The 25,700-nt window shown below is 44.8% G+C and overlaps 1 protein-coding gene across 1 annotated transcript in view; it reads left to right on the forward strand.

Moving 5' to 3' along the window:
• The first annotated feature begins 1,232 nt into the window (after nucleotides 1–1,232).
• Nucleotides 1,233–25,700, forward strand: part of LOC139269109 (calcium-activated chloride channel regulator 1-like) — a 78,855-nt gene continuing 54,387 nt past the window's right edge. Inside the window, exons 1-6 of the mRNA XM_070888213.1 lie at nucleotides 1,233–1,394; nucleotides 1,598–1,741; nucleotides 10,655–10,805; nucleotides 14,009–14,117; nucleotides 19,274–19,439; nucleotides 20,768–20,989. Coding sequence (XP_070744314.1) covers nucleotides 1,233–1,394; nucleotides 1,598–1,741; nucleotides 10,655–10,805; nucleotides 14,009–14,117; nucleotides 19,274–19,439; nucleotides 20,768–20,989 — 954 coding nt within the window. The remainder of the gene's footprint in view (nucleotides 1,395–1,597; nucleotides 1,742–10,654; nucleotides 10,806–14,008; nucleotides 14,118–19,273; nucleotides 19,440–20,767; nucleotides 20,990–25,700) is intronic.

Here is a 25,700-nt window from a genome sequence, read left to right on the forward strand (position 1 = left end):
ATCACCATCCGATTACCTTCCTTCACTCCTCACTTATTGGTCTTGCCCTCACTTCACTCCAAAGACAAATGCCAACACCAAATCCAGATCAAAAAACAAGTTTATAAAACAAATCAGGTCAGCATTGACACATACAATAACCAATCACCCTTTTGCAAGCCCTTAGTCCCTGTCTTGTGTGCTCTATTGTCCTATCCTGATGCTCTTACGAGGTGCTTCCCCAATGCCTACAGTTTGAGAGATGGAAGGCTGCCAAGCTTCCGTTAAGTACACTTCAGATGGCCCTGGGGAATGACCCCAAGAAGCTCTGGGCCTTGAGGGCCCAGCTGCAGGGGCAGTCTGGCCCACCTGTCTGAGTAGCACCAGCAAGGGTACTGGTGGAGTGGCTGGTGATGGAGCAGGCATGCTGTCATCCTGAGAGAGGAGTCCTAGTGCATTCCCCATGGAGCCAAAGCCACTCACCTGGGTTGGAGCTTCAGAATTCCTATGGTTTAGCCGGAGAATAGTGTGCAGAAGTGATGTGATGCTCTGCAAGCCCTTTGCAACAGTTGTCCCCAAAGCCAATATGGCAACCATCTGAGCTTCCATGCCAGCAGTATGTGCTGCCATGCACGCTGTCAGAGTTGTAACAAGACGCTCCATCATAGTGGTCTCCACTTATGGACATGACCACTCGGTCCATGTTGGACAGAATAGTCTTCATGCTCCGTGCAAAGACTTGAGACAAGTTAGAGCAGGGTTCCTCCATGCTCTCTGACATTGTGCGCAAACTCTCTGGCAGTCTTCCCAGTGCACCAAGCATTCCCTGATGTACGCCCATCAATAGTGCTGATTGTGTGAGCAGCAGGATGGTTAGAGATGTGTGGTGCACCGTTTGCAGTACGGTGCAGCTAGCCTTCTTCTTGAACCAATAATAAATCTTTCCTTATTCACTACGTTACTCATCCCTCAAACCCCCTGTTTGAACTATTTTTCCACTTTATTCTCTATTTTTAGCCTCTTACATTCTACTGTCCTTCATCAGAATGCCAACAGCAGTTAACTGCCTAACAACAGTGTTATCAGCATGAATGTACACAGACCATTTAAACACTTCTCACAATTACTCTTTGGACCCTGATACCAACATTTACAAGCTATCATTTATACCATCAAGAAAATTACAGATTAAATGTGCTATATGACAGGCAGCATTGAAGCTTTGCTCTGCAGATCAAAGCCTCGGTGCAATGATGGTGCTCCAAAAAACATTTGGCTTATTGTTTGGCTGTCTTCTGTGTACTTGTAATATAAACTGTTCCGGAGTAAAGTTGGTGAATAATGGATATACAGACATAGTTATTGCTATTAACCCTGGAATCCAATATAATGACAACCTTATTGACAACATTAAGGTGAGGTACTAATGTGGTGTCTGAAGAGAACTAATAGCTGTTACTTTGTGGCATTGTACGTTCTTTATGTTGTATTTTATTGTTTTGAATTGAGGATTTGGTGCTAGGAGGGAGAGTTAAAGGAATATGTTGCATCCTCTTCCCCCTCAACAATTGATTAAAATGCAGCAAGGTATTGATTTTAAACCTATGGTCCTTTTCAGGAAATGGTGACGGAAGCCTCCTCCTACCTGCACCGAGCTACCAAACAGCAAGTTTATTTTTCAGATGTAAAAATCCTGCTGCCTCTTAATTGGGGAATTAATTCTAGCCTGGTTCAGAGGCCGACTACTCAATCCTACGAGAAGGTAAGAACTGAGGGGTGAAGACAGAAAATTTCCTCGGGGCTTCTCCCATTCAGCCGCTGGTAACTTCTCCTGAAACCCCGTTCACATGTGTAAGTGGGGTTTGCGCCAAATTCCTGCCAAAGTTACAGCGGGCGGAGCAGGAGACACTCCGAGGAAATTCCTGACTGAATGTGACACTTTCTAAAGGTTTGCTTAATTGTCTATAATATATCCTTACTATACAGTATAAATATACACGAGACCCATGCTTGAGAGAAGGTCACTCTGTGACCAGTAAACTTTATTTGCCAGCACTGAAGTGAAGAAGGTGGGTGGAGCTTCCCCTTTTATAACTGAAAGTCCAGGTTAGGAGTGTCTCCCACAAGTTCACCACGTAGTGGTCAGTGTTCTCACGGTGTACAACTTTGGTCAGTTTATACATGGGTTACAATGACAGTTGAATACATGACAGTCTACATTACCCTAAAGATGATTTATTACTTACTTAGTTATCTATTACTTAACAGCTTTCCCATGGCGAGGCAGGGAGTACCCTGTTTGGCAACAAAAATGGGAATGATACCTTGTAATGAACAACTATATTGTCACTGGTGTCAGAATAAGATCAATTCCATTGTGTTTCGGAATTATTACTGGTGCTTTGGGGATTGAGTTCCACAACCCTGTCTATTTTCTCATGAAGTCGGTAACTCAGTGGCTTAGAATATTATTGTATTTCCCTTTAACTGTGTATTAGATTTTTAAGCTCAACTACCTGAGCATACACAGGTTCAGCAATACTGGGGACAGGGTTGTGGCATTCCCGAGCAGTTGTAGGGATGGTTGTGTTTTAGTAGCATTGAGAGGTAGTTCTGGGATCTGGCAGGATTGCAGGACTGTAAAGGGTGCACCTGCAGTTTGGTGGCATTGGGGGATGAAGTGATAGGATGCAATTCTTACAGTCGTGCAGTATTGGTGGAAGGAAAGTCAACCGTTTTTCAGAGCACAGAGTGGTCTGCACAGAGTGGACTTAAAGAGTGGTTTATTTGGGAATTTGGAAAGTGTGTGAATTTCTGGTAAGTATTGGGTAAGTTGAAGCTCTAAAAAGTGAAATTTAGTTTAACATTTTGATTTAAACCTAAACCTTTAAAACTGTAGTTGACAGAAATTGTCTGCCAGTGGCAGTTAACTGTCAGTCAGCTGTTAGTGTTCGTCTTGAATAGGTGTTAATCACAGGGGATAGGGGAACTGAGCCAACACTTGCAAATTGGGTGTAGCTCTTCAGAGTACAAAGGTCAACTGTTTTTCAGAGCACGGAGTGGTCTGCACCAGTGGACTTAAAAAGTGGTTTATTTGGGAATTTGGAGAAGAGGGGGAAGGAGTTGCAGCTTTTTGCCCACACTATTTGTAGTGCTTTGTCTTACAGATAGATATTTAATTACATGACCCATTACTTAATCCAGATCAATTAAGGTCAAGGAACTAAACTGTAAACTGAGTTACTTAAATACAAAATGTAATTACATTTAATTAAATAGAGCAAGATCATATAGGGAGGCCGTGCAGGTGGTGTGCCTCAACTGCAGCATGTGGGAGTTTGTGGAGAGCATTGTGACCCAGATAACCACGTTTGCAGTAAGTGCTTAGGTCTTGAGGAATTTCAGCTCAGAGTTGTTGAGCTGGAGTCTGAGGTGCAGATATTGCGGGGCATCAGGGCAGGGGAGAGTTACCTGGACACTTTGACCCAGGAGGAAGTCACACCCCTTGGGTTAGGTAGTGGTGCAGGTCTGGTTAGAGGTCAGGGACAGGAGGATGTGACTGCAACTCAGGCAGGTAAGGGGACCCCAAGTGCAGTGCTGGAGGAGCCTCAGCTTTTGCCCTTATCCAACAGGTGTGAGGTTTTTGCTGCCTGTGTAGATGAGGGGAAAGCCTGCATGATGGATGAGCAGGCTGACCATGGCAGCATGGTGCAGGAGGCCATTCAAGTGGGGGGAGTGAAAGGGAATATAGTTGTGGTAGGGGACAGTATAGTCAGATGGATAGATACTGTTCTCTGCAGCCGTGACCGGGAGTTTTGAAGGTTGTGTTGCCTGCCAGGGTTAAAGTCATCTCCTCCCAGCTGGAGAAAAACTTGGAGTGGGATGGGGAGGATCCAGTTGTCATAGTCCACAAGAGAACCAGCGACATAGGTAGAACTAGGAATGAGGTTCTGCTGAAAGAGTTTGAGGAGTTGGGGTCCAAATTAAACCAGAGAAATTAAACAAATACTTTGTGCCTGTCTTCACGGAAGAAGACACGAAAAACCTCCCGAAAATAGTGGGATATCAGAGGTCTAAGCGAGAATGAGGAACTGAAATAAATTAGCATTAGTAAAAGAATAGTACTGGAGAAATCAATGGAGCTCAAAGCCGATAAATCCCATAGACCTGATGACCTACATCCTAGGGTTTTGAAAGAGGTGGGTATAGAGATATGGAATTCCAAAATTCCATAGATTCTAGACTGGTTCCTGCAGATAGGAAGGTAACTAATGTAACCCCGTTATTTAAGAAAGGAGGGAGAGAGAAAATGGGGAACTACAGACCAGCTAGCCTGACATCAGTAGTAGGAAAAATGCTAGAATCTATTATTAAGGACGTGGCAATAGGACACATAGAAAATAATAATAGGATTGGACCGATTCAACATGGATTTATGAAAGGGAAATCATGTTTGACAAATCTGTTAGAGCTTTTTGAGGTTGTAACTGGCAGAATAGATAAGGGAGGACCATTGAATGTGGTGTATTTAGATTTTCAGAAGGCATTCAATAAGGTGCCACACAAGAGGCTATTGAACAAAATTAATTGGATTGGGGGTAATATACTAGCATGGATTGAGGATTGCTTAATGGACAAAAAAGATAAAGCAGGAATAAATGGGTCATTTTTAGGTTAGCAGCCTATAACTAGTGGGGTGTCCTTGTACACAAATCACTGAAAGTTAACATGCAGGTACAGCAAGCAATTAAGAAAGCAAATGGTATGTCGGCCTTTATTACAAGAGGATTTGAGTATGAGTAAAGACGTCTTACTACAATTATATAGGGCCCTGGTGAGACCGCACCTGGAAACATAGAAACATAGAAAATAGGTGCAGGAGCAGGCCATTCAGCCCTTCTAGCCTGCACCGCCATTCAATGAGTTCATGGCTGAACATGAAACTTCAGTACCCCCTTCCTGCTTTCTCGCCATAACCCTTGATCCCCCGAGTAGTAAGGACTTCATCTAACTCCCTTTTGAATATATTTAGTGAATTGGCCTCAACTACTTTCTGTGGTAGAGAATTCCACAGGTTCACCACTCTCTGGGTGAAGAAGTTTCTCCTCATCTCGGTCCTAAATGGCTTACCCCTTATCCTCAGACTGTGACCCCTGGTTCTGGACTTCCCCAACATTGGGAACATTCTTCCTGCATCTAACCTGTCTAAACCCGTCAGAATTTTAAACGTTTCTATGAGGTCCCCTCTCATTCTTCTGAACTCCAATGAATACAAGCCCAGTTGATCCAATTTTTCTTGATAGGTCAGTCCCGCCATCCCGGGAATCAGTCTGGTGAACCTTCGCTGCACTCCCTCAATAGCAAGAATGTCCTTCCTCAAGTTAGGAGACCAAAACTGTACACAATACTCCAGGTGTGGCCTCACCAAGGCCCTGTACAACTGTAGCAACACCTCCCTGCCCCTGTATTCAAATCCCCTCGCTATGAAGGCCAACATGCCATTTGCTTTCTTAACCGCCTGCTGTACCTGCATGCTAACCTTCAATGACTGATGTACCATGACACCCAGGTCTCGTTGCACCTTCCCTTTTCCTAATCTGTCACCATTCAGATAATAGTCTGTCTCTCTGTTTTTACCACCAAAGTGGATAACCTCACATTTATCCACATTATACTTCATCTGCCATGCATTTGCCCACTCACCTAACCTATCCAAGTCACTCTGCAGCCTAATAGCATCCTCCTCGCAGCTCACACTGCCACCCAACTTAGTATCATCCGCAAATTTGGAGATACTGCATTTAATCCCCTCGTCTAAATCATTAATGTACAATGTAAACATCTGGGGCCCCAGCACAGAACCTTGCGGCACTCCACTAGTCACTGCCTGCCATTCTGAAAAGTACCCGTTTACTCCTACTCTTTGCTTCCTGTCTGACAACCAGTTCTCAATCCACGTCAGCACACTACCCCCAATCCCATGTGCTTTAACTTTGCACATTAATCTCTTGTGTGGGACCTTGTCGAAAGCCTTCTGAAAGTCCAAATATACCACATCAACTGGTTCTCCTTTGTCCACTTTACTGGAAACATCCTCAAAAAATTCCAGAAGATTTGTCAAGCATGATTTCCCTTTCACAAATCCATGCTGACTTGGACCTATCATGTCACCATTTTCCAGATGCACTGCTATGACATCCTTAATAATTGATTCCATCATTTTACCCACTACTGAGGTCAGGCTGACCGGTCTATAATTCCCTGTTTTCTCTCTCCCTCCTTTTTTAAAAAGTGGGGTTACATTGGCTACCCTCCACTCCATAGGAACTGATCCAGAGTCAATGGAATGTTGGAAAATGACTGTCAATGCATCCGCTATTTCCAAGGCCACCTCCTTAAGTACTCTAGGATGCAGTCCATCAGGCCCTGGGGATTTATCGGCCTTCAATCCCATCAATTTCCCCAACACAATTTCCCGACTAATAAAGATTTCCCTCAGTTCCCCCTCCTTACTAGACCCTCTGACCCCTTTTATATCCGGAAGGTTGTTTGTATCCTCCTTAGTGAATACCGAACCAAAGTACTTGTTCAATTGGTCTGCCATTTCTTTGTTCCCCGTTATGACTTCCCCTGATTCTGACTGCAGGGGACCTACGTTTGTCTTCACCAACCTTTTTCTCTTTACATACCTATAGAAACTTTTGCAATCCACCTTAATGTTCCCTGCAAGCTTCTTCTCGTACTCCATTTTCCCTGCCCTAATCAAACCCTTTGTCCTCCTCTGCTGAGTTCTAAATTTCTCCCAGTCCCCAGGTTCGCTGCTATTTCTGGCCAATTTGTATGCCACTTCCTTGGCTTTAATACTATCCCTGATTTCCCTAGATAGCCACGGTTGAGCCACCTTCCCTTTTTTATTTTTACGCCAGACAGGAATGTACAATTGTTGTAATTCATCCATGCGGTCTCTAAATGTCTGCCATTGCCCATCCACAGTCAACCCCTTAAGTATCATTCGCCAATCTATCCTAGCCAATTCATGCCTCATACCTTCAAAGTTACCCTTCTTTAAGTTCTGGACCATGGTCTCTGAATTAACTGTTTCATTCTCCATCCTAATGCAGAATTCCACCATATTATGGTCACTCTTCCCCAAGGGGCCTCGCACAATGAGATTGCTAATTAATCCTCTCTCATTACACAACACCCAGTCTAAGATGGCCTCCCCCCTAGTTGGTTCCTCAACATATTGGTCTAGAAAACCATCCCTTATGCACTCCAGGAAATCCTCCTCCACCGTATTGCTTCCAGTTTGGCTAGCCCAATCTATGTGCATATTAAAGTCACCCATTATAACTGCTACACCTTTATTGCATGCACCCCTAATTTCCTGTTTGATGCCCTCCCCAACATCCCTATTACTGTTTGGAGGTCTGTACACAACTCCTACTAACGTTTTTTGCCCTTTGGTGTTCTGCAGCTCTACCCATATAGATTCCACATCATCCAAGCTAATGTCTTTCCTAACTATTGCATTAATCTCCTCTTTAACCAGCAATGCTACCCCACCTCCTTTTCCTTTTATTCTATCCTTCCTGAATGTTGAATACGCCTGAATGTTGAGTTCCCAGCCCTGATCATCCTGGAGCCACGTCTCCGTAATCCCAATCACATCATATTTGTTAACATCTATTTGCACAATTAATTCATCCACCTTATTGCGGATACTCCTTGCATTAAGACACAAAGCCTTCAGGCTTGTTTTATTAACACCCTTTGTCCTTTTAGAATTTTGCTGTACAGTGGCCCTTTTTGTTCTTTGCCTTGGGTTTCTCTGCCCTCCACTTTTCCTCATCTCCTTTCTGTCTTTTGCTTTTGTCTCCTTTTTGTTTCCCTCTGTCTCCCTGCATTGGTTCCCATCCCCCTGCCATATTAGTTTAAATCCTCCCCAACAGCACTAGCAAACACTCCCCCTAAGACATTGGTTCCGGTCCTGCCCAGATGCAGACCGTCCGGTTTGTACTGGTCCCACCTCCCCCAGAACCGGTCCCAATGCCCCAGGAATTTGAATCCCTCCCTGCTGCACCACTGCCCAAGCCACGTATTCATCTGCGCTATCCTGCGATTCCTACTCTGACTATCACGTGGCACTGGTAGCAATCCCGAGATTACTACTTTTGAGGTCCTACTTTTTAATTTAGCTCCTAGCTCCTTAAATTCGTTTCGTAGGACCTCATCCCTTTTTTTACCTATGTCGTTGGTACCAATGTGCACCACGACAACTGGCTGTTCTCCCTCCCATTTCAGAATGTCCTGCACCCGCTCCGAGACATCCTTGACCCTTGCACCAGGGAGGCAACATACCATCCTGGAGTCTCGGTTGCGGCCGCAGAAACGCCTATCTATTCCCCTCACAATTGAATCCCCTATCACTATCGCTCTCCCACTCTTTTTCTTGCCCTCCTGTGCAGCAGAGCCAGCCACGGTGCCATGAACTTGGCTGCTGCTGCCCGCCCCTGATGAGTCATCCCCCTCAACAGTACCCAAAGCGGTGTATCTGTTTTGCAGGGGGCTGACCACAGGGGACCCCTGCACTACCTTCCTTGCACTACTCTTCCTGCTGGTCTTCCATTCCCTATCTGGCTGTGGACCCTTTCCCTGCGGTAAGACCAACTCACTACACGTGATACTCACGTCATTCTCAGCATCGTGGATGCTCCAGAGTAAATCCACCCTCAGCTCCAATTCCGCAACACGGTCCGTCAGGAGCTGGAGGTGGATACACTTCCCGCACACGTAGTCGTCAGGGACACTGGTGTCATCCCTGAGTTCCCACATGGTACAGGAGGAGCATAACACCCGACCGAGCTCTCCTGCCATGTCTTAACCCTTAGATACACTTAAACTGGTAATAACAATGTTAAAAGTTACTGACCAATATAAGAAGAAAAAGAAAAACTACTCACCAATCACCAGCCAATCACTTACCCCCTAGGCTGTGACGTCACCTTTGTATCTTTGCCTTCTCCCTGTAGCTGCACCGGTACGCCTCTCGCCGACCCCGGAATCGCGCTGCTCCGAGCTCCCGCCTCCTCGACTGACTGCTCGAACTGCTCGACTCCCGCTGGCCTTTATAGGCCTCTCGCCGACCCCGGTCTCGCGCTGCTCTGAGCTCCTGCCTCCTCGACTGACTGGAGTATTGTGTACAGTTTTGGTCTCCTTACCTAAGGAAGGCCATTGAGGGAATGCACCAAAGGTTTACCAGACTGATTCCTGGGATGTGGGGTGTTTCCTATGAGGAGAGATTGAGTAGACTATGCCTATATTCTCTAGAGTTTAGAAGAAAGAGAGGTGATCTCATTGAAACATACAAAATTCTTACAGGGCTTGACAGGGTAGATGCAGGGAGGATATTTCCCCTGACTGGGGAGTCTAGAATCGTGGGTCACAGTCTCAGAATAAGGGCATGGCCATTTAGGACTGAAATAAGGAGAAATTTCTTCACTAAGAGGGTGTTAAATCTCTGGAATTACTCTATCCCAGAGGGCTGTGGAGGCTCAGTCTTTGAGTATATTCAAGACAAATATTGATAGATTTTTGGATATTAAGGAAATCAAAGGATATGGGGACAGTGCAGGAAAGTAGAGTTGAAGTAGAGGATCAGCTATGATCTTATTGAATAGCGGAGCAGGCTCAAGGGACCGAATGGCCGACTCCTGCTCCTAATTCTTATGTTCTTATGAAGGTATACGGTGTTTGGCAGCAGTGAGGGGGGGACGGGATTTCAGGTGATGGCAGCGCTGGGAGCAATGGCAGCGCTGGGGGAGGTCTTGAAGTCTGGCCGCACTGGGAGCAGGTGTCAGGCTCTGGCAGCATTGACTGTGGGAGGTACCAGGATCTGTCCATATTGCGGACAGGAGGTCCTAGGAATCAGTATTACCAAACAGAGAGTCTCGGTTCCAGTGGCTCTGGGAGTGTGCTGTGTCTGGGAGCAATGAGAATGGAGCTCATGACGGTTGGAATCATTTAAGTCTCGGAGCATTGGATGGGGTTTCTCACAGGATCTTAGAACACTGAGAGAGGGATATCAGGATCTGGGAGGTGGTATCTTACATCAGGGAACATACGGAAGGACTCAGAGCATTGGGGAATGAACTAATGGGTACCAGGGGCATTGTGAATAGGATACTTGTGTCCAGGAGTACAAGGGGATGGGCCTGTCCAAGGAATATTGAGAGTTTGGGATGTGGCACCACTGGAGCGGGGAGCCAGAGTTAGGTAGCCTTGAGGGGGAGGAGGGACCAAGACAATTTAGATTGACCCTGGACTGGTCCAGGCCACCAGGCACTCCTGTACATAGTACTCAGATTATGAGTCATGTCCAGCCAGCTTTGAGCACACAAGGGACTTTAACACTATTGTTGCTGTTATTCTATAATGAACATAGCTGTAATTAATTAGAATGGTTATAATTGGACTATGCAGGACAAAGTTATGGCAGCAGATTGGGAGAATCCCCTCAGAAATTCTACCCCAAGTACTGCATCGGTATTTACACTTCTGCTGTATGCAGTAATGTGTGTGTGTGTGTGTGTGTGTGTGTGTGTGTGTGTGTGTGCGCGCATGTGTGTGTGTTGCAGTGATTTTCACGTGGAAACATGCAATTGTCTCTTCATAGGCTGATGTGCTCATTGCTGAACCATACCGTAAGTATGGAGATGACCCGTACACACTGCAGTACGGCGGATGTGGTGAGAAGGGACGGTATATTCACTTCACCCCGAACTTTATACTAAACAACAGTCTAACCGCAGTTTATGGCTCAAAAGGTAAATTACTTTAAGTAAGTTAACACCATTGTAGCATGTGTTTTGGGCACTGAATTACATAGAAACAGGAGTAGGCCATTAAGCCCCAATCCACGTCTGGACCGGGGTCAAGCAGGGTTGCGTCACCACACCCACGTGCTTCTCAATCTTCCTTGCTGCAATGCTTCATCCCCGCTGGAGTGGAACTAACCTATTGAACCAATGGGAACCTGTTCAACCTTCGTCGCCTCCAGGTTAGATCCAAGGGCATTCCATCTTCTGTCATTGAACTATAGTACACGGATGATGCTTGCATCTGCGCACATTCAGAGGCCGAACTCCAAGCCATAGTCAACATCTTCACCGAGGCATTACAAAAGCATGGGCCTTACACTAAACTTCTGTAAGACAAAGGTCCTCCAGCAACCTGACCCCGCCACATAGCAGTGCCCACCCCCCCCCCCCCCCCCCCCGGTAATCAAAATCCATGGCACGGCCTTGGACAACGTGGGACATTTTTCATATCTTGGGAGCTTACTTTTAGCAAGGGCAGACATCGATGATGAGGTCCACGCCACCACAGTGCCAGCGCAGCCTTTAGTTGCCTGAGGAAGAGAGTGTTCAAAGACCAAGACCTCAGATCTGGCACCAAGCTTATAATCTACAGGGCAGTAATGATACCCGCCCTCCTATATGGCTCAGAGATGTGGACTATATGCAGTAGACATCTCAAAGCGCTGGAGAAGTACCACTAGCGCTTCCTCTGCAAGATCCTGCAAATCCACTGGGAGGATAGACGCACCAACATCAGTGTTGTGTATGGAGAAAGAGTCAGACTGAACACTGTGAGCTCAAAGTAAAGTGTGACCTTAGTCTTTTATTGCAGATCTCCAGAGTGCCTCTCCAACCTATGAAGCTTCCTTAAATACCTGTATTCCCAAGGGATTATGGGATCCCTTGGGACTCCAGGGGATGAGCCCTCTGGTGGCTGTACAGAGTAAATACAAATTTACATATATAACAGTCAGTGTTCTCGCTCAGGCCAACATCCTCAGCATCGAAGCACTGACCACACTTGACCAGCTCTGTTGGGCAGGCCACATCATCTGCATGCCCGACACGAGACTCCCTAAGCAAGCACTCTACTCTGAACTCCTACACGGCAAGCGAGCCCCAGATGGGCAGAGGAAACGCTTCAAGGACACCCTTGAAGCCTCCTTGATAAAGTTCGACATCTCTACCGGCACCTGGGACTCCCTGGCCCAAAACCACCCAAAGTGGAGGAAGAGCATTCGGAGGGCGCTGAGCACCTCGAGTCTCGTCTCTCAGAGAATGCAGAAATCAAGCGCAGACAGCGGAAGGAGCGTGCGGCAAATCAGACTCCCCACCCACCCTTTCCTTCAACCACTGTTTGCCCCACTTGTTACAGAGACTGTAATTCCTGCATTGGACTGTACAGTCACCTGAGAATTCACTTTTAGAGTGGGAGCAAGTCTTCCTCGATTTCGAGGGACTGCCGATGACGATAATGATGATGGAGCCTGTTCCGCCATTGAATGAGATCATGGCTGATCTGTACCCTAATCTAATCCATCCACCTTTGCTCCTCATCCCTTAATACCCTTGGCTAACAAAATCTATCGCTATCAGATTTAAAATTATTAATTGAGCTCGCATCAACTGCTTTGTGTGGAAAAGAATTCCACACTTTTACCATCCTATACATGAAGAAGTGTTTGTGAACGTTTGCCTTGAATGGCCTAGCTCTGATTTTAAGGTTATGACCCCCATGTCCTAGACTCCCCCACCAGTGGAAATGTTTCTATCTACCCTATCAATTACTTTCAAAATTCCCAAAACTTCAATCAAATCTATATTCCAAGGAATGCAAGCCTAGTTATGTAATCTCTCCTCATAATATAACCCTTGGATCACTGTTAACACTCTGGTAAATCTGCACTCCTTCCAATATATCCCTTCTAAGGTGTGTTGGCCAGAACAGTAGGATTCCAGGACTCCAGATGCAGTCTAGCCAGGGCCATGTATAGCTGTCGCAAAACTTCATCCCCTCTATATTCTAGCCCTCTAGATGTAAAGGCAAACACTCCATTCATTCTTTTGATGATTTGTTTTGTACCTGCTCGCCACATGTTAATGATCTGTGTACATGGACCCCTACATTTCTTTGGATCTCCACTGTTCCCAGCTTTTCACCATTTGAGAAATACTCGGATCTATCCTTTATTGGTCCAAAATGGATGGCCTCACACTTACCCGTGTTGAAATCCATCTGCCACAATTTTGCCCACTCATTTAATCTATCAATGGGTGAGAAATCCCAGCCTTGCTGAGTTCGTACGGAATGCGTACGGTCCCGGCGAGACCTCACAAAAGCCGGTTTTCGGTGCGTAATGCACATTTGCCGAAAACCAGCTTTTCCGATCTGTCAAGTTATCGCTTGACAGATCTTCTGCATCCCGGGAGAAGAACATTCGTACGGGTGAGATTGGGCTATTTGATCATCTCTTGCCCAGCGAATGCCCTTGAACCTTTTACGCCTGGTAAAAGCCGTCGCATAGCCTACTGTTACCAGCTTAAGAATTTTAAAATGCATAAAAATGTAATTTATATACACATTTTTAGAGTAAAATCCCTGTCCGTTAAGGTAAGTTTATTTTAAATCCTATTAAAACACATTAAAAAAAAGTCCAAAAAATATATATTTTTTCTAAAACATTTAATAAACTTTTTCAATTAATTTTAAATATGTGAGGTGTTTTTTTAATTTATTATGTTGTGTTTGGGTGTTTTAGGGGGTTATTCTCATTGATAGTAGTGGGAACTTGGAAAAACGAAGTTCCCACTATATCAATGAGAATACTGTACCGTGATTGGTTGTCCAGGCCCACGTGACTTCAGCTTCCACTTGCGTACCTCGAAGACGGGGGCAGCTGTGATGTGCGTGAACAGAAGGTCTCCGACCGGAATCAAAGGCACCTCCGGTACCACCAGGTACATTCCCAAAAAAATTTCGGGTCAGAGGTTTTCGTCCAAAGGAAGCCTCCAACTGGAATTTCAGGGCAATTGTCTCTTTGTACTTTTACGCTAACATCTACACTACTTACCATGTCACCAATCTTTGTGTCATCAGTAAACTTAAATATATGGCTCTCTATTGGTTCATCTAAGTCATTATTTTCAACAAAATGCTTCTGTTTCTACAGATAGAGTACTTGTTCATGAATGGGCCCATCTCCAGTGGGGAGTGTTTGATGAATATAACCATTTAGTGCCCTTTTATATATCTAACGCTGGAATCCGTGAAGCAACGAGGTATGGCAATTCTAATAGTATGATTGAGTTCAGTGAAAAAAGACTTTTGGGATTTCTAGACAGGGCTACGTTACCCAAGAAATGCCTTTCCGTTCTTGTAAACTGCCACAGTAGATGTGTTGACACAGCTAAGCCAGCAAGTTGCTCAGGTAGCTTGGTGGTGTCGCCATATTATGGACGGAAAGGACTTGTGTTTCTGGCAACAACTGCCCCAAAGGTGATGAAATTATTCCTAGGTACAACAATAACTTATAGTAAATGTCCCAAGGCGCTTCACAGGAGCATTGTAAAAACAAATTTAACACGAAGCCACATAAGGAGATATTAGGACAGGTGGGGTAGATTTTAAGGAGAGACTTAAAGGCGGACAGTGAGGTAATGATGAGGAGAGGGTTAGTGAGGAAATTCCAGGCCTCGACAACTGAAGGCAGGGCCGCCAATGATGGGACAAAGGAAATGGGGGATGCGCAAGTGACTAGATTTGGAGTAGCGCAGAGATCTCGGAGGGCTGTAAAGCTGGAAGAGGTTACAGAGATAAGGGAGGGGCGAGGCCATGGAGAGATTTGAAAACAAAGATGAAAATGTTAAAATCAAGGTGTTGCCGGACTGGGAGCCAATGTAGGTCAGTGAGCAGAGGGGTGATGGATGAACGGGACTTGGTCCAAGTAAGGATATGGGCAGCAGAGTTTTGGATGAGTTCAAGTTCATGGCGAGTGGAAGATGAGAGGCCGGCCAGAAGAGCATTGGAATAGTCAAGTCTTGAGGTAACAAAGGCATGTTTCAGGGTTTAGCAGCAGATGAGCTGAGGCGAGGAGGAGATGGCCGATGTTATGGAGTTGGAAGTAGACGGTCTTGGTGATTGGAGCGGATATGTAGTCGGAAGGTCATCTCAGGATGGCAATGTTGCGAACAGTCTGTTTCAGCCTCAAACAGTGACCAGGGAGAGGGAGACAGTGGCTAGGGAGCGGAGTTTGTGGCAGGGACGAAAGATAATGGCTTCTGTCTTCCCAATAATTTCTGCTCATCCTGCTCATCCAATTCTGGATGTCGGACAAGCAGTGAAATAAATCATGGAGAGTGGAGGGGTCAAGCGAGGTGGTGGCAAGGTAGAGCTGGATGTCGTCAGTGTACATATGGAAGCTGACATTGTGTTTTCGGGTGATGTCGCCGAGGGCAGTACGTAGATGCGAAGAAGGAGGGGGCCAAGGATAGATCCTTGGGGGACTTCAGAGGTAACGGTGCAGTAGCGGGAAGAGAAGCCAATGCAGGGATTCTCTGGCTACAATTAGATAGCGAAGATTGGAACCAGGCGAGGTCAGTCCCACCCAACTGCACAATTGACTAGAGGTGTTGGAGGAGAATGATGTGGTCAACCATGCCAAAAGCTGCAGACAGGTGGAGAAGAAACATAGAAACATAGAGAATAGGTGCAGGAGTAAGTCATTCGGCCCTTCGAGCCTGCAGCACCATTCAATAAGATCATGGCTGATCATTCACCTCAGTACCCCTTTCCTGCTTTCTCTCCATACCCCTTGATCCCTTTAGCCATAAGGACCATATCTAACTCCCTCTTGACTATATCCAATGAACTGGCATCAACAACTCTCTGCGGAAGAACATAAGACCATAAGAAATAGGAGCAGGAGTAGGCCATTTGGTCCCTCGAGCCTGCTCCACCATTCAATAAGATCATGGCTGATCTGATCCTGGCCTCAAGTCCACTTCCCTGCCCGCTCCCCATTACCCGTGACTCCCTTATCATTCAAAAATCTGTCTATCACCACCTTAAATATATTCAATGACCCTGTCTCCCCAGCTCTGTGGGGTAGAGAATTCCATAGATTCATGACCCTCTGAGAGAAGAAATTCCTCATCACCTCCGTCTTAAATGGGTGACCCCTTATTCTGAAACTGTGCCCCCCAGTTCTAAATTCCCCCATGAGGGGAAACATCCTCTCTGCATCTATCCTGTCCAGCTCCCTCAGAATATTTTATGTTTCAATAAGATCACCTCTCATTCCTCTAAACTCCAATGAGTACAGGCCCAATCTGCTCAACCTCTCTTCCTATGACAACCCCTTCATCTCAGGAATCAACTTCGTAAACCTTCTCTGAACTGCCTCCAATACATGTATATCCATCCTTAAATAAGGAGACCAAAACTGTATGTAGTACTTCAGATGTGGTCTTACCAATGCCCTATACAGTTGGAGCAGGACTTCCCTGCTTTTATACTCCATTCCCCTTGCAATAAAGGCCAACATTTAATTTGCCTTCCTGATTACTTGCTGTACCTGCATGTTAACTTTTTGTGTTTCATGTACAAGGACCCCCAGATCCCTCTGTACTGCAGCATTTTGTAATCTCTCCCCATTTAAATAGTAATTTGCTTTTTTATTTTTCCTATCAAAGTGGATAACCTCACATTTTCCCACATTATACTCCATCTGCCAAATGTTTGCCCACTCACTGAGGCTATCTATATCCCTTTGTAGATTCTTTACGGCCTCCTCACAACTTGCTTTCCCACCTATCATTGCATCATCAGAAAATTTGGCTATGTTACACTCGATCCCTTCATCCAAGTCATTAATATAAATTGTAAATAGTTGAGGCCCCAGCACTGATTCCTGTGGCACCCCACTAGTTACAGTTTGCCAACCTGAAAATTACCCATTGATCCTGACTCTCTGTTTTCTGTTAGTTAGCTAATCCTCTATCCACACTAACATATTACCCCCAAACCTGTGAGCTCTTATCTTGTGCAGTAACCTTTTATGTGGCACCTTATCGAATGCTTTCTGGAAATTCAAATACACCATATCTACTGGTTCCCCTTTATCCACCCTGCTTGTTACATCCTTAAAAAAAATCCAGCAGATTTGTCAAACATGATTTCCCTTTCATAAAACCATGCTGACTCTGCTTGACTGCATTTTGCTTTTCTAAATGTCCTGCTAGTATTTCCTTAATGATGGATTCCAGTATTTTCCCCAATGACAGATGTTAGGCTAACTAGTCTATCTTTTCCTGCTTTCTGTCTCTCTCCTTTCTTAAATAGGGGCTTTGCACTTTGATTTTCCAGTCTACTGGGAGCTCTTCAGTATCCAGGGAATTTTGGTAGATTACAACCAGTGCATCCAATATCTCTGCAGCCACTTCTTTTAAGACCCTAGGATGCAGGCCATCAGGTCCAGGGGACTTGTCCATTTTTAGTCCCTTTATTTTGCCTAGTATTTTATCTCTAGTGATAGCGATTATTTTAAATCCCCCACCGCCCCCACTAGCTCCTTGATTATCCACTATTGGGATGTTTTTAGTATCTTCTACCGTCAAGACTGATACAAAATATTTATTCAAAGTCTCCGCCATTTTCCTGTTCCCCCATTATTAATTACCCAGTCTCATCCTCTAATGTTTACTTTAGCTACTCGCTTCCTTTTTATATACCTGTAGAAGCTCTTACTTTTTTTTTCTTGCTAGTTTACTCTTACATGCTATATTCTCTGCCTTTATCATTTTTTTAGTCATCCTTTGCTGGTTTCTAAAAATTGCCCAATCCTCCGGCCTTCCATTGTCCTTTGCAACATTGTATGCCTTTGTTTTCAATTTGATACCATCCTTTACTTCCTTAGTTAGCCACAGATGGTTCATCCTTCTCTTAGAGTCTTTCTTTCTCACTGGAGTAAGAAAGACTCGAAGTGAAGGATGAACCAGGGATAGTTTACCACCATTACAGTCACACAGGATGTGTGACTTTGATAAGGGTCATTTCAGTGCTGTGGCAGGGGCTAAAAACCTGATTGGAATGGATCAAATATGGAGTTGCGGAAAAGATAGGCACGGATTTGGGAGGCGACAACGTGCTCAAGAATGTTGGAGAGGAAAGTGAGGTTCGAGATGAGCTGGTAGTTTCCAGGACAGAGGGGTTAAGGGTGGGCTTTTTGAGGATGGGGTTGATAATGGCAGATTTCAAGGGGTGCAGAACCATACCTGAACAGAGGGAACTCACAATATCAGCTAAAATGGGAGCCAGGGAGGGAAGTTGGGTGGTCCACAGTTTGGTGGGAATAGGGGCAAGGATAGTCTCATGGACAAGATCAACTCAGATAGGGCATGAGAGCAGATAGGAGGGAAGCTAGAGAAAGATGCAAGTTCAAGGCTGGGGTGGGAGGTACCTTAGGGGAAGTTTGACATGGTGGCTAGGGGCAGAGGCAGAAGCAGCAGAGGCAGCTGAATGGATGGTCTCAATCTTAGTGACAAAGAAGTCCATGAGCTCCTCACACTTGTTGGAGGTGAAGGTAGAGGAGGAAGGGGAGAGGTTTTTAAGAAGAAAGTTTGTAGTGGAGAAGAGGAGCCTAGGGTTATCATTGCATTCCAGGATGATCCTGGAATAGTGAACAGTTCTGGCAGACGAGAGCAGGATCCGATAGGGCTTCATGTGGTTCAGCCAGATCTGGCGATGAATGGGTAAAGCAGTTGTCCGTCATAAACTTTCAAGTCTACGTACCTTGGACTTAAGGGAGTGGAGATGAGATTCATGCCAGGAGAAACAACCAGCATGAGAGAGTGTAATGGTTGTAGTGAGGACAAGGGCATCAAAGGTCGAGGTATGGGCATGATTGAGCAGAAATGTCGTGGTGAATGGAGGGTAAAAGGCTAGACAGTTGGGAATTTGTAAGTGACTTGGATAATGAGGTGTTCAACTTTTTGGTGCGGAGTGGCGGGGAGGTGGGGGGGCAATGTCTCTCACTAGAAGAGTGGGCTATATATGGGCTATATATAATGAAAATGCTTCACAGTTGGACAGAATGCTAAACATGAGGACCAATTTTAACTCGGCCCATTATCACCCCATCCCGCCCAGTGGCCTTAAAAATCACGATGCAGCACATTCACACTCCGATCTTGCCCACGTCCATTTTTTCCGGCTCCTATCGCTGGGCATCCCAAATGCCCATTGGTTCAGGTGGGAGCCTCATTATTGTATGTAAATGTATCCTATGGCATCAGACCATGATGTCATTCAGAGGGACAAATGGATGGAATGAAAATGGGTCTAAAGGAATTTCCACTCCTTTCTAAATAAACAGGTCTAATCTCGTTAAATGGTTACTTGGAATCAAATATATCATTTATTATTATTTTGACTTTAGGTGCTCAAAAGAAATAAAAGGAAAGCCTGCTGATTGCACAGGCAGTTCCTGTTCACCATGTCACATTGATGCCAACACAGGGTTGCCGAATGGCGATTGTAATTTCTTCCCAGAGAAGGGTCAGAGTTCATCATCTTCAATAATGTACCTACAGGGATTGTCAAATGTAAGTGGAGTCACTAGAAGGTGCTTTTCTCAAACATTGTTAACAGTTGTGTTCCTCAGCATATATTTTCTTTAATGGGGGCTTTTGTATCGGTGCCAGCACTCCAGCAGAGGTTCACTTTAGTGGAGACCTGCAATCTCTGAGCATTGCTCTCGCTTTTTTACTGCACAGTTGGAGTGACCAGTCTCCATTGAATCGCCAATAGGAAGAACTTGCTTTTTCCGTACCTCCAGCAAAAACTCTGGAACAGGAACCGAACCTGCCTTGAACCTGCCCGCTTAACGGAGGCAGGATAAGAGACGGGTGACCAATCCGCTTGTGGGAAGCGGATTGGTCATTTAAATATAACGAGGTTCCCTGCCTTCGTTTTAACAGTCATTCTATTTTTAACATGTTGGCCGGGTTTCCCAGGCCTCAGGAATTTCGGCAGCTTAATGGAGGCGTGAAGGGCTGAATCCATGAAGTAAGTGCCTTTACAGCACTGCTTGTGGGTCAGAAGGAGCAGGAGTGTTTCTGTCAGGCCCAAAAAGCTACCCAGTAAACCCATCTTCGCGATTCATCTGCTCCACCCCCACCATTGGAGCCCTTCGCCCCGCAAGCACCATAGGACCCCCAACCACCATCGGACCACCCATGACCACCATTTACCCCTCCTCCCAGACCAAATTCTGCCCTCCTGACCACCAACTGTTCTCCCCCCCCCCCCCACCATCTGCTCCTGAACACCATCAGCACCACCACCCACTCCCTGTGAATGAGAGCCCCCCCCCACCGCCCCCCCCCCCCACACAATCAGGCATCCCTCTGCGATAGGGACTTCCTTGTGCGATTGAGACCCCCCCCCGCCAATGGGACTGCCCCACCTTGTGTTGCAGGCTTCCAGTCTGTCAAGAAGGAAGGCTGCCTTTGGGCGGGAACCCAACTTCACAAATATGTCATAATGTTATCAACACATTATGGAGTAAGTTTTCAATTTTGCGCTCAGGTATAAACCTGGCGTTGTGGTTTCCTGTCTGTTATGGAACCCACACAATTTCCATTTCCGTCGGGATCAGTGGGATGCCAGTCTCAACGGGTGGGTGATGGCTCCGTCAGGTTACCGCCCCCAGATGCTGAAGGTAAAAATGAACCACCCACCCAGTGTCAACTCGATTCAATGTCTCACTCATGACTCTAAGTCAGAAGGTCATAAGTTCAAGCCTCACTAAGATTCTTAATATATTCCGATTATTTCATTTTACAAGATTTTGCGTAGCGTTTTTAAGCAGAGCAGTTCTTCCCTTGTTCTTGCACTTTTAACATATTTTATCTTTTTTTCAAATATCCAGGTGGCTGAATTCTGTGACAATAAGACTCACAATCCTGACGCACCAAACATGCAAAACAAAATGTGCAATTACAGGAGCACTTGGGACGTGATCAGCAAGTCAGAAGATTTCAGGAACAATACTCCAGGCCATAATGTTTCACTGATGCCGACATTTACACTTCTGCAGGCCAAAGACCGTGTGCTGTGCTTAGTCCTTGATGTTTCTGAAAGCATGCATCAGGTAAGGTCACAGAAAATGTTGATTTGGTCTCTGCTGTTGCGTGGCCTCACACAACAATCCCGGGAAGGTCAGTAATAACCAATCGAGGTCAAATTTATCTTGCCAGTGAATTTCCCAATAAAACATTGTGAGAACAAATCAAAAAACCCCGTTTTATATTCATACAGAATTTTTCCATAAACTTATTGACGGGAGCAAGTCTACTTCCTAATTAATTGAAAATAAAAAGAAATTATGGGACCAGCAATTTAAAACTCAATTTTTTCATATAATGGTTACATCTCAGAAGGAGGCCATTCGGCCCATCGAGCCCGTGCTGGGTCTCTGCAAGAGCACTTCAGCTAGTCCCACTCACCCGCCCTTTCCCCCTAGCCCTGCAAATCTTTTTCCTTCAGGTACTTATCTAATTCCCTCTTGAAAGCTACGATTGAATCTGCCTCCACCACCCTTTCAGGCAGTGCATTCCAGATCCTGAACACTCGCTGCATGTAAAGGTTTTTCCTCATGTTGGCTTTGGTTCTTCTCCCAATCACCTTAAATCTGTGACCTTTGGTTCTTGACCCTTCAGCCAATTTATTCTGTCTAGCTCCCTCATTATTTTGAACACCTGTATCAAATTTCCTCTCAACCTTCTCTGTTCTAAGAGACTAGGTCCTGAACTTAAGGAAAGGTAACTTCGATGGTATGAGGCGTGAATTGGCTAGAATAGACTGGCAAATGATATTTAGAGGGTTGACGGCGGATAGGCAATGGCAAACATTTAAAGATCACATGGATGAACTTCAACAATTGTACATCCCTGTCTGGAGTAAAAATAAAACGGGGAAGGTGGCTCAACTGTGGAAATTAAGGATAGTGTTAAATCCAAGGAAGAGGCATAAAAATTGTCCAGAAAAAGCAGCAAACCTGAGAACTGGGAGAAATTTAGAATTCAGCAGAGGAGGACAAAGAGTTTAATTAGGAGGGGGAAAATAGAATATGAGAGGAAGCTTGCCGGGAACATAAAAACTGACTGCAAAAGCTTCTATAACTATGTGAAGAGAAAAAGATTAGTGAAGACAAATGTAAGTCCCTTGCAGTCAGATTCAGGTGAATTTATACTGAGCAACTAAGAAATGGCAGACTAGTTGAACAAATACTTTGGTTCTGTCTTCACAAAGGAAGACACAAATAACCTTTCGGAAATACTAGGGGACTGAGGGTCTAGTGAGAAGGAGGAACTGAAGGAAATCCTTATTAGGTGGGAAATTGTGTTACGGAAATTGATGGGACTGAATGCCAATAAATCCCCGGGGTCTGATTGTCTGCATCCCAGACTAATTAAGGAAGTGGCCCTAGAAATAGTGGATGCATTGGTGATCATTTTCCAACAGTCTATCGACTCTGGATCAGTTCCTATGGACTGGAGGGTAGCTAATGCAACACCACTTTTTAAAAATGGAGGGAGAGAGAAAGCAGGTAATTATAGACTGGTTAGCCTGACATCAGTAGTGGGAAAAATGTTGGAATTAGTTATTAAAGATGAAATAGCAGCGCATTTGGAAAGCAGTGACAGGATTGGTCCAAGTCAGCATGGATTTAAGAAGGGAAACCATGCTTGACAAATCTTCTGGAATTTTTTGAAGATGTAACTAGTAGAGTGGACAAGGGAAAACCAGTGGATGTTGTGTCTTTGGACTTTCAAAAGGCTTTTGACAAGGTCCCACACAAGAGATTGATGTGCAAAATCAAAGCACATGGTATTGGAGCTAATGTACTGATGTGGATAGAGAACTGATTGGCAGACAGGAAGCAGAGAGTCGGGGTAAACGGGTCCTTTTCAGAATGGCAGGCAGTGACTAGTAGAGTGCCGCAGGGCTCAGTGCTGGAACCCCAGTTATTTACAATATACATTAATGATTTAGATGAAGGAATTGAGTGAAATATCTCCAAGTTTGCAGATGACACTAAGCTGGGTGGTGGTGTGAGCTGTGAGGAGGACACTAAGAGGCTGCAGGGTGACTTGGACAGGTTAGGTGAGTGGGCAAATGCATGGCAGATGCAGTATAATGTGGATAAATGTGAGGTTATCCACTTTGGGGGCAAAAACATGAAGGCAGAATATTATCTGAATGGCAGCAGATTAGGAAAAGGGGAGGTGCAACGAGACCTGGGTGTCATGGTACATCAGTCATTGAAAGTTGCCATGCAGGTACAGCAGGTAGTGAAGTAGGCAAATGGTATGTTGGCCTTCATAGCGAGGGGATTTGACTATAGGAGCAGGGAGGTCTTACTGCAGTTGTACAGGGCCTTAGTGAGGCCTCACCTGGAATATTGTTTTCAGTTTTGGTTTCCTAATCTGCTATTGAGAGAGTGCAGCAAAGGTTCACCAGACTGATTCCCAGGATGGTAGGACTGGCATATGAGGAGAGACTGGATCGACTGGGCCTGTCTTCACTGGAGTTTAGAAGGATGAGAGGGGATCTCATAGAAACATGTAAAATTCTGACGGGACTGGACAAGTTAGATGCAGGAAGAATGTTCCTGATGTTGGGGAAGTCCAGAACCAGGGGATAAATTCTAGGGATAAGGGACAAGCCATTTAGGACTGGGATGAGGAGAAACATCTTCACTCAGAGAGTTGTTAACCTGTGGAATTCCCTACCGCAGAGAGTTGTTGGTGCCAGTTCATTGGATATATTTAAGGGGGAGTTAGATATGGCCCTCACGGCTAAGGGGATCAAGGGGTATGGAGAGAAAGCAAGAAAGGGGTACTGAGGTAATGATCAGCCATGATCTTATTGAATGGTGGTGCAGGCTTGAAGAGTCGAATGGCCTACTCCTGCACCTACTTTCTATGTTTCTATGTTTCTAACAATCCCAGCTTCTCTAGTCTTTCCACATAATTGAAGTCCCTCATTATGGAACAATTCTTGTAAATCGTTTCTGTACCCTCACTAAAGCCTTCACATTGTTCCTAATGTGCAGTGCCTAGAATTGGACACAATACTCCAGTTGAGGCCGAACCAGTGTTTTATAAAGATTCATCATAACTTCCTTGCTTTTTACTCTATGACTCCAATTATGACGCCCAGGATTTCATACGCTTTTTTAACTGCTTTCTCAACCTGCTCTGCCACCTTTAATGATTTTTACACATATACCCTCAGGTCTCTTTGTTCATGTACCCTTTACCTTTTATTGCCTCTTCATACCATAATGTATTATCTTGCACTTTTCTGCATTAAATTTCATCTAACACGTGTTCGCCCATTCCATCAGTTAAGGGGATCATGGGATATGGAGAGAAAGCAGGAAAGGGGTACTGAAGGAATGATCAGTCATGATCTTATTGAATGGTGGTGCAGGCTCGAAGAGTCGAATGGCCTACTCCTGCACCTACTTTCTATGTTTCTATGTTTCCATACCATCCGGTCCTGGTGACGTATCTACTTTAAGTACAGCCAACCTTTCTAGTACCTTCTCTGTGGTATATTCTCTATGACATAACAAACACACTGCACTTACAAGATGGCTCCATTACTTTTTATTCTTATAAACAACAATGGCTGCATTACCACAGTAGTCCACTAGATGGAACAGTAGTCCACTAGATGGAACTATATATTACATTTCTGTCTCCTTAATGAAGAAGTAATTATAACAAACAATCATCATACATAACGTGCATGGTTATACATAACAAAAGATATAGACTTATGTTGCCATATTTACAAATCAAACTTAACCACTTGTTTTCTGTTTCAAAGAGAATACCTTTGCTCTCGAACAGAACCTTCCAAACATGGTGTCGAACTTAGACTCATTCTAGGCTGAGCCTGACGAGAGTTTTACTCCAAGGGCAGTCCTTGAGCTACTTTTGAACTCACTACGACTTCCGACTGTCTGCCTGACTCGGACTCATACTTAAATTCTGACTTTCTCTTAGACTTTTTTCCAGTATATTTGATGTAAGATATGCTACTGGTACTGTACTTATACTAAGACTATCTGACTCACCAGAAATAATTGAATCATTCCAACTTTCAACTCCTTCCACATCTGTAGGTAAAATATAAATCAAAGTGAACAAACCTAATCTGTCCATGTTCAAACATTTTGACCACATATGTGTGAGGACCACATATCTTCACCATTCTTCCTGGTAACCATGTTAACCATTTATGGTGATGGTTCTTCACTCTCACCTATCATGATTGTCTTTCTGTCTTAATTGTTTCTCTTCTACAGATTGTGCCAAGTTGGGTTTTAACAACGAGAACCTGGTTCATGGCTGTCATTTGAGAAACCACTCTGCTGGTGTTCTACAAGTAGTTTTATGAGGGGTATTATGATAATTAATCAAAAAATTAGCCAATTTGTGGTTGAACGACACACTGTCATTTCTTTGGATTTGGATCCAATATTTGTTTGATGAGGGCACGTTTTACAATTTATACTATGTGCTCTGCTGCACTATTTGAAGCAGGGTGGTGTGGTGGAACTTTGGTATGTTTCACACCATTTCTGTTTGTGAATTGTGCAATCTTCTGAACAAAATTGGGGCCCATTATCAGACACAATCTCTTCTGGGAGGCCATATGAAGAAAATAATCTTTGCAAAAGGTCTAGTTTTTTACTTGTTGTTATTTTCCGCATCGGAAACACCTCTACCCACTTTGAATGGCTATCAATCACAATGAACAATTGCGGTCCTTCTAGCTCATCAAAA

Source organism: Pristiophorus japonicus, chromosome 8 (assembly GCF_044704955.1).
Source record: "Pristiophorus japonicus isolate sPriJap1 chromosome 8, sPriJap1.hap1, whole genome shotgun sequence".
NCBI classification, from domain to species: Eukaryota; Metazoa; Chordata; class Chondrichthyes; family Pristiophoridae; genus Pristiophorus; species Pristiophorus japonicus.